The sequence below is a fragment of the Sceloporus undulatus genome, chromosome 6 (assembly GCF_019175285.1).
Source record: "Sceloporus undulatus isolate JIND9_A2432 ecotype Alabama chromosome 6, SceUnd_v1.1, whole genome shotgun sequence".
NCBI lineage: Eukaryota > Metazoa > Chordata > Lepidosauria > Squamata > Phrynosomatidae > Sceloporus > Sceloporus undulatus.
This window is the reverse complement of record NC_056527.1, coordinates 119,545,114-119,559,808: the sequence shown is the minus strand read 5'-3', so window position 1 is coordinate 119,559,808 and position 14,695 is coordinate 119,545,114. Positions and strand designations below refer to the sequence as shown.

Here is a 14,695-nt window from a genome sequence, read left to right as displayed (position 1 = left end):
CCGGGGCCCAGGAAGCCTCCTACAGAGAGATGTGCTCAGCCTGGACCTGAGCTGCGCAGGGCTTTGCAGGGCATCATCAACATGGACTGGCATCCAGTGGAGCTGCTGCAACCAGGGAGTTGTGTGTCCCAGTTAGCAACCGGCCTGAAGCCCTTTGGACCATACGGAGTTTCTGAACTCTCTTGAAGGGCTGCCCCAAATTTAGGGGGGCTGACTGGGGCCTGGACAAAGGCTTTCCACAAATAGACAAGTTTCTCTGGGATTCTGTGGCCCAGAGGCGGCTGTGGGTTTGACAGTCGCCCCTCCAGTCTCTCTCTGACCCCTTCCTGCCCACAGGTTTTCCCTTCAGAGCCCTCCACCGCGAGGAGCCACCCTGGGATTGCCGTCTCTGCCCCATGGAGGAGAGGTCTCTCGGCGCCCCTCCAGCAAACAGGTGAGGGGTGGCAATGGCTTTCTCTGCCGCAGGTGTGTTGTGTGTTTGTGTAGAGGTGTGTGGACAAGGGAGCAATTGTGGCGGAGGGGTAAGGCAGGCCCACGTCTTTTGCAATGTAGAGGGGCCAAGCCAGTTGTGGGAGTGCCTTTCAGTGCCCTTGAGGGCTTTTTGGTTCTCTCTTGAGTCCTTGATTTGAAAGTGGACTGCAGTTTGGACCCCTGGCATTTATTGGGGGGCATTGCAGAAGGGGAGGCAAAATGCGGTGGAATGAGCAACCCATCCTTTGTCCTGGAAAGGCCGGCTGGTGAGTTGGGGGTCAGGGGGAGGGGGAGGAAGATGTGGGAGGAAGGGAAGGCAAGGCAAGGCTCTGACCCCTCTCATTTCCCCACAGAAACACCTGGAGAACTACCTCAATACCCTTCTGGGGGCCAGCTTCTATCGCAACTACCACGCTCTGGTAACCCTTTTGCTCTCTCTGCTCCATTGGGAGAAATGGGGTGTGTGTCTGTGGGTCTCCTCTGTTGTCTCGGATCATTACCCCAGGCCTTTTGGTCTCTCCTTCCCGGATACTTACCCAGTTCCTTCTCCCTCTCCCTTCTCCTCTTCTCTCTCAGACGGAGTTCCTGGATGTGAGTCTGCTGTCTTTCATCCCGGACCTGGGACCCAAAGGCCTGTAAGTGAAGCCGGACCCCCGTTCTCTGAGGGGCCTCCGTTGTGGGAGTGGGACGTTGGATCTCTCCAAGGGCGGGATGTGTGGGTCTGCCTGGGCCCATCTCTGGCAACCGTTGCATTTGGTCCTGCCATTTCTCTCCATGGGGATTCCCCACTGGATTTCCTTCTGGACAACCAGTTCCCAGCCCTCGAAGCCCCGAAGGGAGTCCAGGCGGAGGCAGACCTGAGAGGCTTCTGGAGGGTTCTTGTGCTGCAGGACTCAAAGACTGGCGGTTACATCTTTTCTTGTGTGCTTCTGTCATGCAAGAAGGAATATTTCAGACGGTTTTTCCCCCGAGGGAAAGATTGCAAGAGCTTTTGTGCATTTTTGAGGACTTTTTTGCACATTGCAGTTATTTTGTGAAAAAATTGCTTTGCCCAAAACCCCCGAAAACATTGCAACTGAAAATGAAATTTCTACAAAGAAAGCAAAGTATTTTGTACAACAGATCCTATATATATATATATATATATACACACACACACAAACAAACACAAAAAGGCTTCTCTTTTTTTTTGGCACAAATAGGTGTTTTGCAAAAATATTTTGGAAATGTGAAGCATTGCAGAGGGATTAGCCAATTTTCTTGCTGGTGTGTTTTGATGCATTGAGATGCCTTCTCTCATCGAGGATAAGAATGTGTGTGGCTGTCCTTCCCTTCCCTACTGAGTGTGTAGCTGCATGATACACAGTGATGCACCTCACTGCTCCAACCAAGAATGTGCCAAAATTTTGGAGAGCAATGCACCCCCTCCATCCCTCTCCCCATTCCTGCCTTTGCCATTGACGTTCTGCATTACCCCGGAGCTGTGGAGATGCTGCATTTTAGGGATACAAGAGGGAGCTGAGCCATACCTAGCAGCCATCTCCGTGGGCTGAGACCCCGCCTCGCCCGGCCATTTCTGCCCCTCTTTCCCCTCTTTTGGTGGAGGGAGGTGGACAGCAACCCCAGTAGCAATAGCAATGGCACTTGCATTTCTATAGCGGTTGATAATGCTAAGCACTCTCTAAGGGCTTTACAGTGTGTTAGCCAATTGCCCCCAACAAGCTTTGCACTCATTTGCCTGACCTACGAAAGGATGGAAGGGGAGTCAACCTGGAGCCTTGTGGGGATCGGACTCACAACGTTGTGGCTGCAGGACTGGCATTTCCAAGGGGTAGGAAGTCCCCTTTTCTCTCAAGGGCAGCCCTTGGCCCCTTGCAGTGCTGTCCTCTGGGCTCTGCGTCACCTTATACCATTTCTGCAGCCTTCATGCTGGAGAACCAAGTCTGTCTTAAACAGGCCTCTCTGTCCCCTGAGGAAAATGTAGCGGTTCCGCCATTCGGGATTGAGCCCCGTCTCCTCCAAGTCTTCTCTGCTTCTTCTCTTTCAACCCAGGGAGGGCATGATCCTGAAACGTTCGGGGGGCCACCGCCTCCAGGGCCTGAACTGCGCTGGCCGCCACCAGATCTGCTACCGCTGGTCAAAGAGGTGAGTCCCTGCAGGAGGCTGTGACTGATCAATCAATCAATCAATCGGCCTCTTTATTTATAGCTCTCCTTTCCTCTTGGAATGGGACTCAAGGTGGCTTGCACATGAAAAGAGATGCAAGTAAAAAGCACAGATAGCTGAACACATACAACATGATAAGATTCAAATAATATTAAACTGTCTACAGAATTAAAACTTCACTATGGCTGCATCTGCACTGCAGAAATAATCCAGGTTGACACTGCTTTAACTGCCACTGCTCCATCCTTAATGGAGTTCTGGGGTTTGTAGTTTGTTGTGGCCCCAGAACTCTCTAACAGAGAAGGTTAAACGTCTCGATACAATCCCAGAATTCCATAGCATTGAGCCATAGCGGTTAAAGCCATGTCAAACTGGATTATTTCTGCAGTGCAGATGCAGCCTGTATGAAACATTAAATTAAAAGTTGGGGTTAGAAACCATAAAACACTAAAACAGAAAAGCCATTGTATAAAACAGTTGTTTCCCAATTGGCTGCTAGAATAGAAAGTCTTCACTTGGCAGCAGAAGAATCGCAGGAAGCCCCCCGAAGAAAGGAGTCCCAGATCTTTGGGGCAGCCACAGAAAAGGCCCCAAAAGTGCCTGGAAAGGTAGAGGGACTGAGAGGAGGGTCTTCCCCAAAGCTCCCAAAGTGTGGGCAGGTTCATATGGGGATGAATAATAATAATAATAATAATAATAATAATAATAAATGGTTTATTTGTATTTCCCGCCTCTCCCTGCGGATCAAGGCAGGATTACATCCAATAAAATGAATACAGATACACATACATTTACGATTTACAATCAATAAAATACTAACGTTATAATTAAAATTACTTAAGAATCATAGCAACATATGACCCTGTGAGGAAGCGGTTAGGGGTAGCGTTGTGGTTGTGGTTGTGGTTATCTTTGCTCATTGCTGCTCATTGCCCTGCTTGACCCCTTCTAGGTGGCTGGTGGTGAAGGACTCCTTCCTCCTCTACATGAAGCCTGAGTCGGGGGCCATCTCCTTTGTGCTGCTCTTTGACACGGGCTTCAGCATCCAAGTCGGCAAGAAGCCCACTGAGACCAAGTACGGGGTCCGCGTCGACAACACCTGCAGGTCAGGATCCCCTGAGGGGTCCCGACGTCTTCTCTTGCCCATGAGTAGCAGTTCTTGGTCCTTTGGGGGTGCAAACTCCAGGGAGGAGGAAACAGCTGGAGAAGGAAGGGCTGAAACCCCCACTGTTCACATGGAGTGGGCCTGATCCGGTGTGGGTTTTTCAAGTGAGAAGAAACAGCAAGGCTTCGCTGCATGCACTGGCAGAGTGGCCCTTGGGTCCGTGCCCCTCTGTGATCCCTCCTCTTCCTCTCATCCCTCCTCGCAGGTCGCTCATCCTGAAGTGCAGCAGCTACCGGCAGGCGCTCTGGTGGTGCCAGGAGATCACCGAACTGGCCGAGGGGAAAGGCCGGGACTTCCTGCGGCTTCATCGCCACGACAGCTTCGTCCCCGTTCGCAAAGAGACCCCCGCCCGCTGGTGAGGGGCCTCAGGTGGGCTGGCGTGGGACCCTGGGTGCCTCCCCCTCTTTCGCTCCCTTCACCTTCCTCTCTGCCCGTTCAGGTTTGTCAATGGGACTGGGTACTTTGCTGCCGTGGCAGACGCTCTGATGCAAGCCAAGGAGGAGATCTTCATCACTGACTGGTGGTGAGTCTCAGCCTGGACAGAAGCCCCCCATCACCTCAGTGGGCTAGAGGGCTCCCTGCAGCCCCACATTGCCCCCTTCTGTCATCTGGTCCCTATCTGCTGGCAGTGCCTTCACATCCTCCACGCAAGGGCTTTGCTGCCCTGTGGGTCTGAGCCCCACATTGCCCCCTTGGCCATTTAGCCAGCCACGACTCTTTTCTCTTGGTCATCTTCTTGCAGGCTCAGCCCAGAAGTCTACATGAAGCGACCGGCCCAATCGGACGAATGGAGACTGGACCTTATCTTGAAACACAAAGCAGTGAGTAGCGTTGCAAAGAACACTTTCCAGATATTCTTTATCCTGAAGCAGCCCATAAAGAAAATGGTCACATTTTGAGAATTGTTTGCAAAAAATAAATTGCACAGAAACATGGCATTTGCACAATAATACACAGTTTTCTGTCGGAAAAAAGCACTGCTGTCTTTTTGCACATAAAACCAAGGGTTTGTGCAAGTGATTTCTTCACAAAGAATATCTGAAAGTGTGAGAAATTGTGCACAAATGCTCCAAAAAGGCCACTTAGAAGATTGTCCAGCAGCAAGTTAGCTTTGTAAATTATTTGTTCTTGCATGTGAGAGCAAAAGTATTAAAGAGGTTGGAGAAAATACACTGTTTTTCATGCAAACCCTCAAGAATACTTTGCATAAAAACCCCAAAAGACATTTTTAGCAAAGAAAGTCCTTCTGGGTAAAAAGGCATTTCTAAAAAAATCTCTAATAATGTTTCTCCAGCGAGGAGAAAAGCTTTGGACTTATTTGTGGCTGCATGTGAGAACAAGACAAGGGAGGATTCGGATTCCTAGCAGCGTTTGCCCTTCCCTGCCGGGTGGGACAGCAAAGTCGCACCAAGCTGTCCTTCTGGCTGGTGGCTCCTGTCCGTCCCTCCGTCCGTCCGTTCCTCTGTCTGTCCGTTCCTCTGTCCGTCCCCCCATAGGCCCCCATGGCTTCACCTGCCCCCTTTTATCCCCAGGAGGAGGGGGTCCACGTCTGCGTCCTGCTCTTCAAGGAAGTGGAGCTGGCCCTTGGCATCAACAGCGACTACAGCAAGAGGGCCCTCATGCTGCTGCACCCCAACATCAAGGTGAGAGGCTTTGCATGGGATGCCCATTCTAATACACACCTGGAAAACTGGGTCTCCTCTCCCCACATTCATGGGGGTCCTAGCAGGAGAGGCAAAGAGCCCTCACGTAAAGGGTCTCCATCTCCTCCGCTTCCATGGCCTCCGGTTGCCACCCACCAGCCCTCCCTGGGTTCCTCCTTTGGCCTCTCTTTCCCCAGCTCTGCCCCCAACAACTACCTACCTGTCTCTCACTCCTTGTGATTTTTGGTGTACCACAAAAACACTGTCCCTAGAACCTGTCCCAAGTCCCCAAAGGCACCCCAAATTTATTCCATATCATTTATCTGCTGCCTTTCTCCCAAAGTGAGACCCAGAGCAGCTTATAGAAGAAATCTGTTAAAACCTGACCCAGGGAAAGTAGTCGCTTTTAAAACTGTATGAAATCATATTATTTTATAATTTTTAATTTTTCTTTACAAAAGTTAATAAAATAGATAAACACAGCAGTCCCCCCCCCCCCCCCCCCCCCAGTAAGGCTCCCTGAGAACAATTGGCTTTGCCCAGGACCCCTCCCCACCTCCAGACCTGGCCAAAAACGGTGTCATGAAGTCACTTCCAGAGCACTGAAGTGCTCCAGGGCTTATGGAGGGGGGCAGAAATTACCATCGAGGAAATGTTCAGATGTGTGTTACTTGCACTGTTGCTCTGGTCCCCCACCTTCTGCCCCAGCTCCCCTTCTATCACCCCATTGCTCTGCCCCACTGCCACCCCCCCCAAGTGGGTGAGACAGGGGCTGGCATCCTGTTGGCACTATGCACACGCATTAAGTAAGTCCTCTTACATGCGCAGTTGTACTTTTTGGGCCATGGCATAACATCCGCTTTCAGTTCACTGTTGCGCAATCAGAGTCTCATGGGTGTGACTGTCGCACCCACAGCTGTGCATTCTTGGATGGTGGACAACTATTTCTTGGTGCCTTTGGTGTGCCATGATTCCTTGGATTTGCAGAAACAGCCCCTGGGCCTGATTCCATCATGGCACAAGGAGATGGCCAGCAGGTGCCCAAGTGATCAGGGACACCATCAGCAAAAGGGGTGTGTGTGTGTGTGTGTTGTGGAACCACCATGTAACTACGTGGCATGTGTGTGAGCAGAATGGAGGACCTCAGTACATACCCACACATGCCAAGAGCAGTAATGCAGGAAAATGTCCTTGTAGAAGCATGGCTAAAAGGCAGGAAGGACCCGCTGGCAGAACAACGAGGTGCCCCAATGCAGGCAACCTTCTCAGTGTGTGGGGCTTGTGTTTTTCCATTAAAAAAGAATCCCATTCCTTCCCTCTCCCAGTCTTTTTTCTATAAGCTGGGAAATAAGTGTATCAACACACATAACCCCCATCTATCTGCTCATGGGGCTGTCTGTGTACCCAGCAAAGTGACACAAACCACCAAAGAAAGGTCCATAGGCAGCAAATGACGTCTCAAGGGGACTGTAAATAAAATACTGGTATGTGAACTGTGGTGTGTGTGTGTGTGTGTGTGTGTGTGTGTATGCATGCATGCATGCATGGCTTCTTTGCTTCTGCTCACAAACCACAAGCTTGTGAGTTCAACAGCAGCCACTGGCTCACGGTCAGCCTGGCATCCTTCTGAGGTTGCTTAAATTAATACCCAGTTTATTAGGGGCAATTGGCTTGCACATGTTGTGAACCGTTTAGGGAGTGCTTAAGTGCACTGATAAGTGGTATAGAAATGCTATTGCTATTGCAATTCCATGGTTCAAATGCCCCCCTCCTCTGCCCCTCAGGTCATGCGCCACCCTGACCACGTCTCCTCCATCATCTTCCTGTGGGCTCACCATGAGAAGCTGGTGGTGGTGGACCAGTCCGTGGCCTTCCTGGGGGGCCTGGACCTGGCCTACGGACGCTGGGACACTCATGAATACCGCCTCACGGACCTGGATGGCGATGACTGCCTTGGACCCAAGGTAAGGAATGAGGGGTCCCCCCTCCCCCTTTTTGCCCCCAGCCCCTCTCCTCCCTCTGACCTCTCTCTCTCTCTCAGGGAGGGGCGGCCCCTCCTGGGGGGGATGAGGGGACCCCCATTGACCTGGCCACCAACCAGCGCCTCTGGCTGGGCAAGGACTACAGCAACCTTATTGCCAAGGACTGGGTGCAGCTGGACAAGCCCTTCGAAGGTGAGTGGCATGGCTGGGGGCCAGTGGGCAAGGTCGGGGGTCAGAACTGGAGCCGGGGTTTTTTAGCTTCGGACCTGCCAGCCTTGTCACCCGTATTCCCCCTTAACTCTATCCCTAGGGGGAGGGGTCCCCAGAGAGAGCCAGGAGGGAAACCAGACCATCTTATTTGATATCCCCTGCTTGAGGCAAAGAAGCCCATCTGGGTGGAAGAGGGTCCTTCCCCAAAAGCTGGCCTCTTTCTCCATCTCTCTCGCTACTTCTCCCCTCGGCTGCCCCGAGTCCAGCTTTCAGGTTCTGGAAAGATAGAAGGGAGATGATGATGTGGAAGGAATCAGTGTTCAGGCCTCAGAGAGTCAGTATAGCCATGCCAGTTGAAGGATTCTGGGACTTCTAGTCCTTCCAAAAATAAGGAATTTCCTGAGTTCTGTAATCTTATACCCTCAAGTAGCTCCTTCATGCCAGCCTTGCATGAGCTTCCCAGCCGCCAGGGAGACTCTTCTGGCATGACCATCGGCCCACCCATCAGCACCCCCATTTTAAGTTTGGGCCCCAGACTGAGAGAGGATGCCCCCCTCTTGCCCCCAAATGCATGGCCTGCCTGGGGGCTGAGGACTTCTGGAGGGCCCCCTGTGTCCTACCTGGCAGGGAGGGCATGCCAATGCAGACAGCATTCTCTATTGCAACTCCTTGGGACGGGTGGGATGCCCTTCCCTTGGAACTGCGCTGACTTTGCTCATCATCAAGTGAAAATGCGCCTTTTTCTTAACGCCTTTGGGCGCCCTTTCCTTATCTCGATGTGTCATTGTGAACTGTTTCAACCTTTTCAACCTGCTTCAACTTGTTTGATGTGCTTCCAGATGGTTTAGATTCTTTGCCATCCCTTTGAACTGCTTAGATGGGTGTTGCCTGTATGACCCCCTCAGATCTTGCAGGAAAGGCAGGAGATAAATAGCTTAATAAACAGGGAGATAAATGGGGGAGGGGGGCACACAGCTCTTGGGAATAGCTTAGGCGAATTCAGTCATTAAAAGGAGTGGGGGAAATGGGCCAGAGTGAGGGCCCTCTTTATCCCTTTGGTCAATGGCGCTGCCTGGTGTCCTGGCACAGATTTCATTGACCGCCGCAAGACCCCCCGGATGCCATGGAGGGACGTGGGGGTGGGCGTCCATGGACCAGCCGCCCGGGACCTGGCCAGGCACTTTATCCAGCGCTGGAATTTCACCAAGGTGAGTCAAGGAGAAGGAGGAGGAGGACCCCACAGGTTTGGGATCCCCAAATCAGACACTTTAAAAAGAGGATGGGGAGGCGCAGCTGGAGCACCACACGAGGGATGCCCCCCACTGCCCCCTCTCCCTTCAGGATGGGGAAGAATTAATTGGAAAATGTTCCTTGCACCCGCTTTGTCGCTTCTGGTTTTTAAGTCAGGACCCTCCTGAGCCCAGATTGCGTGGGCAGGGAGTGAAAAACATGCAGAACTGTCTCCCCAACAGTCCCTAAAGGGAGACTTTTCCCAAAAGGACTGGTCTTGGGGGGATAGGGCTGTGCAAGTGGAGGAGGGGCCTCCCTTGTTCCTCCCCAGGAGAGATGGCCGTCCCCCAGACCCCAGGAAATGTGCAGTTTCTGCTGCGCTGTTTGCAAGAGAAAAAAGCTGTCTGGTGCTGCATCCACACTGTGGAAATAACCCAGTTTGGCACCGCTTTAACTCTTTCTGGCTCAAAGCTATAGAATTCTGGGAGCTGGAGTATGTTGTATGCTCTGCTCTAGGCCCACAACAAAGTCTAACTCTCAAAATTCCATAGCCTTGAGCCAGGGCTGCAAAAGCGGTGCCAAACCGGGTTATTTCTCCAGTGTGGATGCAGCCGAAATTGGCCATGCGCGATGGTTGTTCACATTTTTTCAGACTCTATAAACCCATTTTCATTGCCTGGTTTTAATTTGTCAAATTGTTTTCACCTGCTTTTTGTCAGTCGTTTTTTTAACTGACAAAAAGCAGCCCCCCCCCCCCGACCTCCAACTCGGCGTCATCCCTGGCCAAGCAAATGGGGGACTTGGGGAGTTTAGTCCAAAATAGTAACTTTTTCAAGCTCTGCATTTTACAGTTGTGGGGTTTTAGATTCTTATGTTGAAATTATTTTGATGGACAAAGAGCTGCTTAACACTAAATTTGCTGGAGGAAGTATATTTTAATCTGGACCCTAAATCATACTGTTTATCTCTGGACTGTCCATGTTATTGGCCTGGATAAGGTTTTCTGATTTCTTATAGCTCAGCAGAGACTCAGGGGTGGGCTAGATGACCCTTAGGGATCTCTGCAGACGTTCAGCCTCGCTGCGAAATTGCCCCCTTGAAGGCCCAGATCATCTTTTTCGGAGGAGGTCTCACCCCTCTCCCCATTCCTCCCCACAGACTGTGAAGGCCAAGTACAAAGGACCCGAGTACCCCTACCTGCTCCCCAAGTCTCCGCGGGTGACCCCACACCTCCCCTACATTGTGCCAGGCGCACAGAAGGCCAGTGTCCAGGTGAGGATCCGGCTGGAGAAGAGGGGCAGGTTGGGAAGAAGAGAGCCCCCTCCCTCATTTGGGGGAAATGAAACTTTGGATGGGCAAGGTGGCATGGAAGGTGCCCCTTTGGCACCATCTCTTTCTGCACACCAGTTTCTAAAAGATAAACGCATTAACACTGGGATGTGTCTGGATCAGGAGGAAAACAAGGGGGGTGAACAGGAGGGTCAGACCCCCCACACACACACTCCTGCCATGGGACAGTGGAAAGCTTCCTTCCATTCCCAGCCCTCTTGCTGTTTCTCTGGCTTCTCTGCCCACTGTTGGAAGGCTGTGCTTGCTCCCTCTCTGCCCCCTTGAGTGAGTCCAGGACTCCCTCTTGCCCTAAAGGGAGCAAAATCCCCACTGGCTAATGCTCTGCTTTCCTCCTCCTCTTCCTCCTCTTCCTTTTGTTCTCAGGTCTTGCGCTCCGTTGACCGCTGGTCGGCCGGCCTCCATGAATGCTCCATCTACAATGCCTACCTGAGCGCCATCCGGAACAGCCGCCACTATCTATACATCGAGGTGGGAGCCATGGGCTGCTGAGTTGGGGGGCATAGGGCGGGGGGGGGGGGGGGGAGGAGAGCCTGGCCATCAGGAAGGGGATGGCAGGTGACAGGAGATTTGGTGAGGGACAGATCCAGTTTGCAAGAGGGACTGACCATGCAGGGATGTTTGAGGGGTGGGGAGGCGCAAGCGTGGAGTTTCCGAATCAAACGGTGCCAAGGATGGGACTGGAAGCAAAGGCCACCCAGTCAAGGGGAGCAGGGGATGTGTATTTCCAAAACGGAGCAAGAAAGGCAATCTGTGCTTCCTAAGAGGCACTGCATGTGCGGGACCAAACCAGAGCCTTGTAAACCCATCCTGGACTTAAATCTAGGTCTGGGGAGCCTTGATTTGGGGGGCCCTTTTCCCATGTGGGTGGCTCCCCTCAGTCTCTCTACCCCCCACAACTCACGTTGCCTCACAGGGATGTTTCTTCTGCCCCAGAACCAGTTCTTCATCTCCTGTGCGGACGGACGCTCTGTGCTGAACACCGTGGGGGACGCCATCATCGACCGAGTGCTGCTCGCTCACAGGTCTGTCCAGTTGGTCACTGGCTCTGGCTTCTCAGGGACGGAGAATGGGTCCTAGCTCAGGTCACTCAGTGATGAGGGTGGGGAAGCCATTCTGCTCATGCTCAGAGGCACTACTTCACCTGCCGGACCTAAATCATGCGTGGAAGAATCACCTGGCAAAACTGATTGGCAGGAACACAGCCTGGGAAAGTTACTACAAGTCCCAGACTTTTGCACCCAGTCTGGTTCCTAGCCATGCTGGCTGGGGATTTTGGAGGTTTAGTCCAAAACTGACTTTTTCAAGGATCTGAACTTTGCTAAATGTCGCTTTTGTTGCTGTGGGACGATGCAGGATTCGCTCCCAGTGATGCCAAAGACGTCTTCTTGTTGTGTGCTTTCAGGTTGTTTCTGACTTACTTACTGCAATACTAAGATGAAACTATAATGGGATTTTCATGCCCAGATTTGTTCAGAGTGGCTCTGGCATGGGCTTCCTCTGAGGCTGAGAGAGTGGGACTTGCTCAAGGTGATCTAGTCGGTTTCCATGTCTCCGCTGGCTCAAAGCTATGGAATTCTGGGAGTTGGAGTTTGTTGTGGTCCCAGAGCAGAGCAGAGCTCCACTCTGGGCCCACAACAAACTCCAACTCCCAGAATTCCATAGCCTTGAGCCAGGACAGTTAAAGCGATGCCAAACTGGGTTATTTCTCCAGTGTGGATGCAGCCTCCCATGGCCAGATAGATAGGTCCCTCTCAGCTATATAATCCTTTGTTTTAACTGTAGATTGTGAGAAAGGCAGCATATAAGTTTAATTAACTGGGGGGGGGACCCACTGTTTGCCCCACGGAGGCATTTTCCACTAACAACCAAAGTGTCCTCCGGCTCCGCAGTGAAAAGAAACCCTTCCGCGTTTATGTGTTGCTCCCTCTTCTGCCCGGATTCGAAGGGGACATCACCCAGGGAGGAGGCAACTCCATCCAAGCCATTTTGCACTTTACCTACCGGTGAGTTTGGAAAATGTGTGTGTGTGTGTATAGGGCAGTGGTGCAAGGAAAGGAGGCAGCTTTGGGACGCAAGAGAAGGGGGACAGCCAAGGTTTGTGTCAGGGGTTGGTGTGTGCGGTCAGCAAGGGTTCAGGTTTAGGAAGGCAGGCAAAGCTCATGTCATTCAGCTTTATTACTTACTTGTTTATTAACTGAAACATTTATTATTGTTGCTGCTGCCTGCAAGTCATTTCCAACTTAAGGCAACTCTGTTGTTGTTGTTGTTGTGTCCCTTCAAGTCATCAGGCAACCCCATTTCTCGGCAAGGTTTGTTCAGATTTGGACTTCCTCTGAGGCTGAGTGTGTGTGATGTGTCCATGCTCACCCAGTGAGTTTTCTATGGCCGAGCCGGGAATTGAACCCTGGTCTAAAGAGTCGTCGTCCAACACTCAAACCACTGTGCCATGCTGGCCCTCAAAAAATGTTTCTGAAGATCTTGGGACACATACAAGGAAATCATTCTGGGTCAAGAAGCAACAATAATGTTTAGAAAACTAAAAATGTATACATCTTCCAGTACTTACAAGCAGGTGATGTGAAACCAGTTAGCACTATTTAAAGTAATGCTGACTGCAGCACTGCAAAAGTTGGGTAAAATCAATCCTGAAGGATTTACTAAAAAGGGGAAGGTGTTCCCTAACTGGGGTGTTACAGCAGAGAAGGCCCTGATCCCATGTGCCCCCATGTCTTTTGCCCACTATTGGGGGACAGAGGAGAGTCCCCCTCTCCCCAAAAAAAGACCTTAATCCGTAGGCAGGGATGTATAGGTGCTCCTTGAAGCCCTGAGGCTGCGAGGCTTTCAATGTTGTCACCAGCATCTTGGATTCAGACCGGAGGAGCGCTGATCTCCATAGCCATGGTGGGCGCTTCTGGCAGATCTGGGGACCAGTTCTGGGGCCTCATGGATGCTCAAAGGTGCCAGTGACAGACGCAGAGGAAGGCAGAAGAAGATGAAACCACAGTCAGCCAGAATTCCACTTCTGGTTTATTTTTAATGCTAAACATTGTTATTTTCTGATGTTAATTAAATGTCCATTAAAATCTTCACCCGCCATTAAAATAATGACCAGAAGTATAGAAGAGAGCAGACGATGATGGAAGGTGTAGATGGGAGAAGGTCTGAGTATGTGAAGAATGTATGAGGAAGTGAAGGGGAAAAGAAAGAAGGAAGAGGAAGGGCAAGATGGGAAGATAGAGATATGAGAGGAAAAGAAGGAGAGGAGAAGATAAGGAAAGGAAGAAGAAGCTTAAAGATGGAAGAGATAAGGAAGGAGAAGTAGGGATAGAAACTATAGAGAGAGAATGGGAATGGATACAGAGAAAAGGGATAAAAAGAATGGGAGTTTGTAAGGTCAAAGGAAGGAATGGGAACCTAGGGTTGGCAGTTTGATGTGAGGTCTCTTGAAGCATAGATATGCTTCTGTTTCCTTTGAATGCAAGTATGTTTTAATGTGATGTATGTAGATTTGAATAAATTTGATTGGGGAAGGGTTGGGGTTTTTAAATTGTAATTTTTAATTGTTTGATGTTTTAATTATACTGTTGGAATATGCTTTGATTCCTTTGTGAAAAAGAGGAATACAAATAATTATTATTTATTAAGATATTATTATATAAGATATATGGACTTAATTTGTGTGTATTTATCTTGTTCCTACTTTGTTTTTACTCGTGTTTGTTACCTGCAGGGTGAAAATTCAATGAATAAATAAAGCGTAGAGGTGGGAGGGCTGCGGGGGGAGATGGGGGAAGGAGGATGCAAACCCAGATGACCCGCAACACGTCTTTTACCTCTTGTCCCGCTCTTGTCTCTCCTGCGCAGGACTCTCTGCCGCGGAGACACCTCCATCGTCGGCCGCCTCAGTGCAGTCAGTAAGTGTCACAGGAGGTATGAGGGAGACACACACACAACATTTAGTCTTTGGCTGCATCCACACTGGAGAAATAACCCAGTTTGGCACCACTTTTCAGCATCCTGGCTCAAGGCTATGGAATTCTGGGAGTTGGAGTTTGTTGTGGACTCAGAGTGGAGCAGAGGACCCCACAACATACTCCAACTCCCAGAATTCCATAGCCTTGAGCCAGGATGCTCAAAGGTGGTACCAAACCGGGTTATTTCTCCACTGTTGATGCAGCCTTTGACTGTGCCAGAAGGGTTTTAATTTAAAGGTTTTTATACTTTTGGGCTAAACGTTGATTTAGCTCTACCTCCACTATAAGCCACTTCAGGTCCCACATTGGGCCCAAGGTGGGATTTCATTTAAATTAATAAATACAGTGGGCCCTTGGTATATGCAGGGGATCCGTTCCGGACCCTCCGCATATACCAAAATCCGCGAATGCTCAAGTCCCATTGTCCCCAATGGCGTGCCCTCTCCTCCCTCCCTCCCTGCCCCCCTCTCTTTCCTTCCCTACTTACTTTGTTGGTCGCCGGCG

The 14,695-nt window shown here is 50.8% G+C and overlaps 1 protein-coding gene across 1 annotated transcript in view; it reads left to right on the top strand.

The window, feature by feature from the left end:
• Positions 1–14,695, top strand: part of PLD2 (phospholipase D2) — a 45,598-nt gene that overhangs the window by 24,263 nt on the left and 6,640 nt on the right. The window contains exons 4-20 of the mRNA XM_042471972.1: positions 337–433; positions 825–890; positions 1,048–1,106; positions 2,524–2,616; positions 3,590–3,742; positions 4,008–4,157; positions 4,242–4,325; positions 4,545–4,623; positions 5,335–5,445; positions 7,230–7,409; positions 7,487–7,619; positions 8,727–8,845; positions 10,026–10,139; positions 10,581–10,685; positions 11,151–11,239; positions 12,107–12,220; positions 14,082–14,131. Coding sequence (XP_042327906.1) covers positions 337–433; positions 825–890; positions 1,048–1,106; positions 2,524–2,616; positions 3,590–3,742; positions 4,008–4,157; positions 4,242–4,325; positions 4,545–4,623; positions 5,335–5,445; positions 7,230–7,409; positions 7,487–7,619; positions 8,727–8,845; positions 10,026–10,139; positions 10,581–10,685; positions 11,151–11,239; positions 12,107–12,220; positions 14,082–14,131 — 1,796 coding nt within the window. The remainder of the gene's footprint in view (positions 1–336; positions 434–824; positions 891–1,047; positions 1,107–2,523; positions 2,617–3,589; positions 3,743–4,007; positions 4,158–4,241; positions 4,326–4,544; positions 4,624–5,334; positions 5,446–7,229; positions 7,410–7,486; positions 7,620–8,726; positions 8,846–10,025; positions 10,140–10,580; positions 10,686–11,150; positions 11,240–12,106; positions 12,221–14,081; positions 14,132–14,695) is intronic.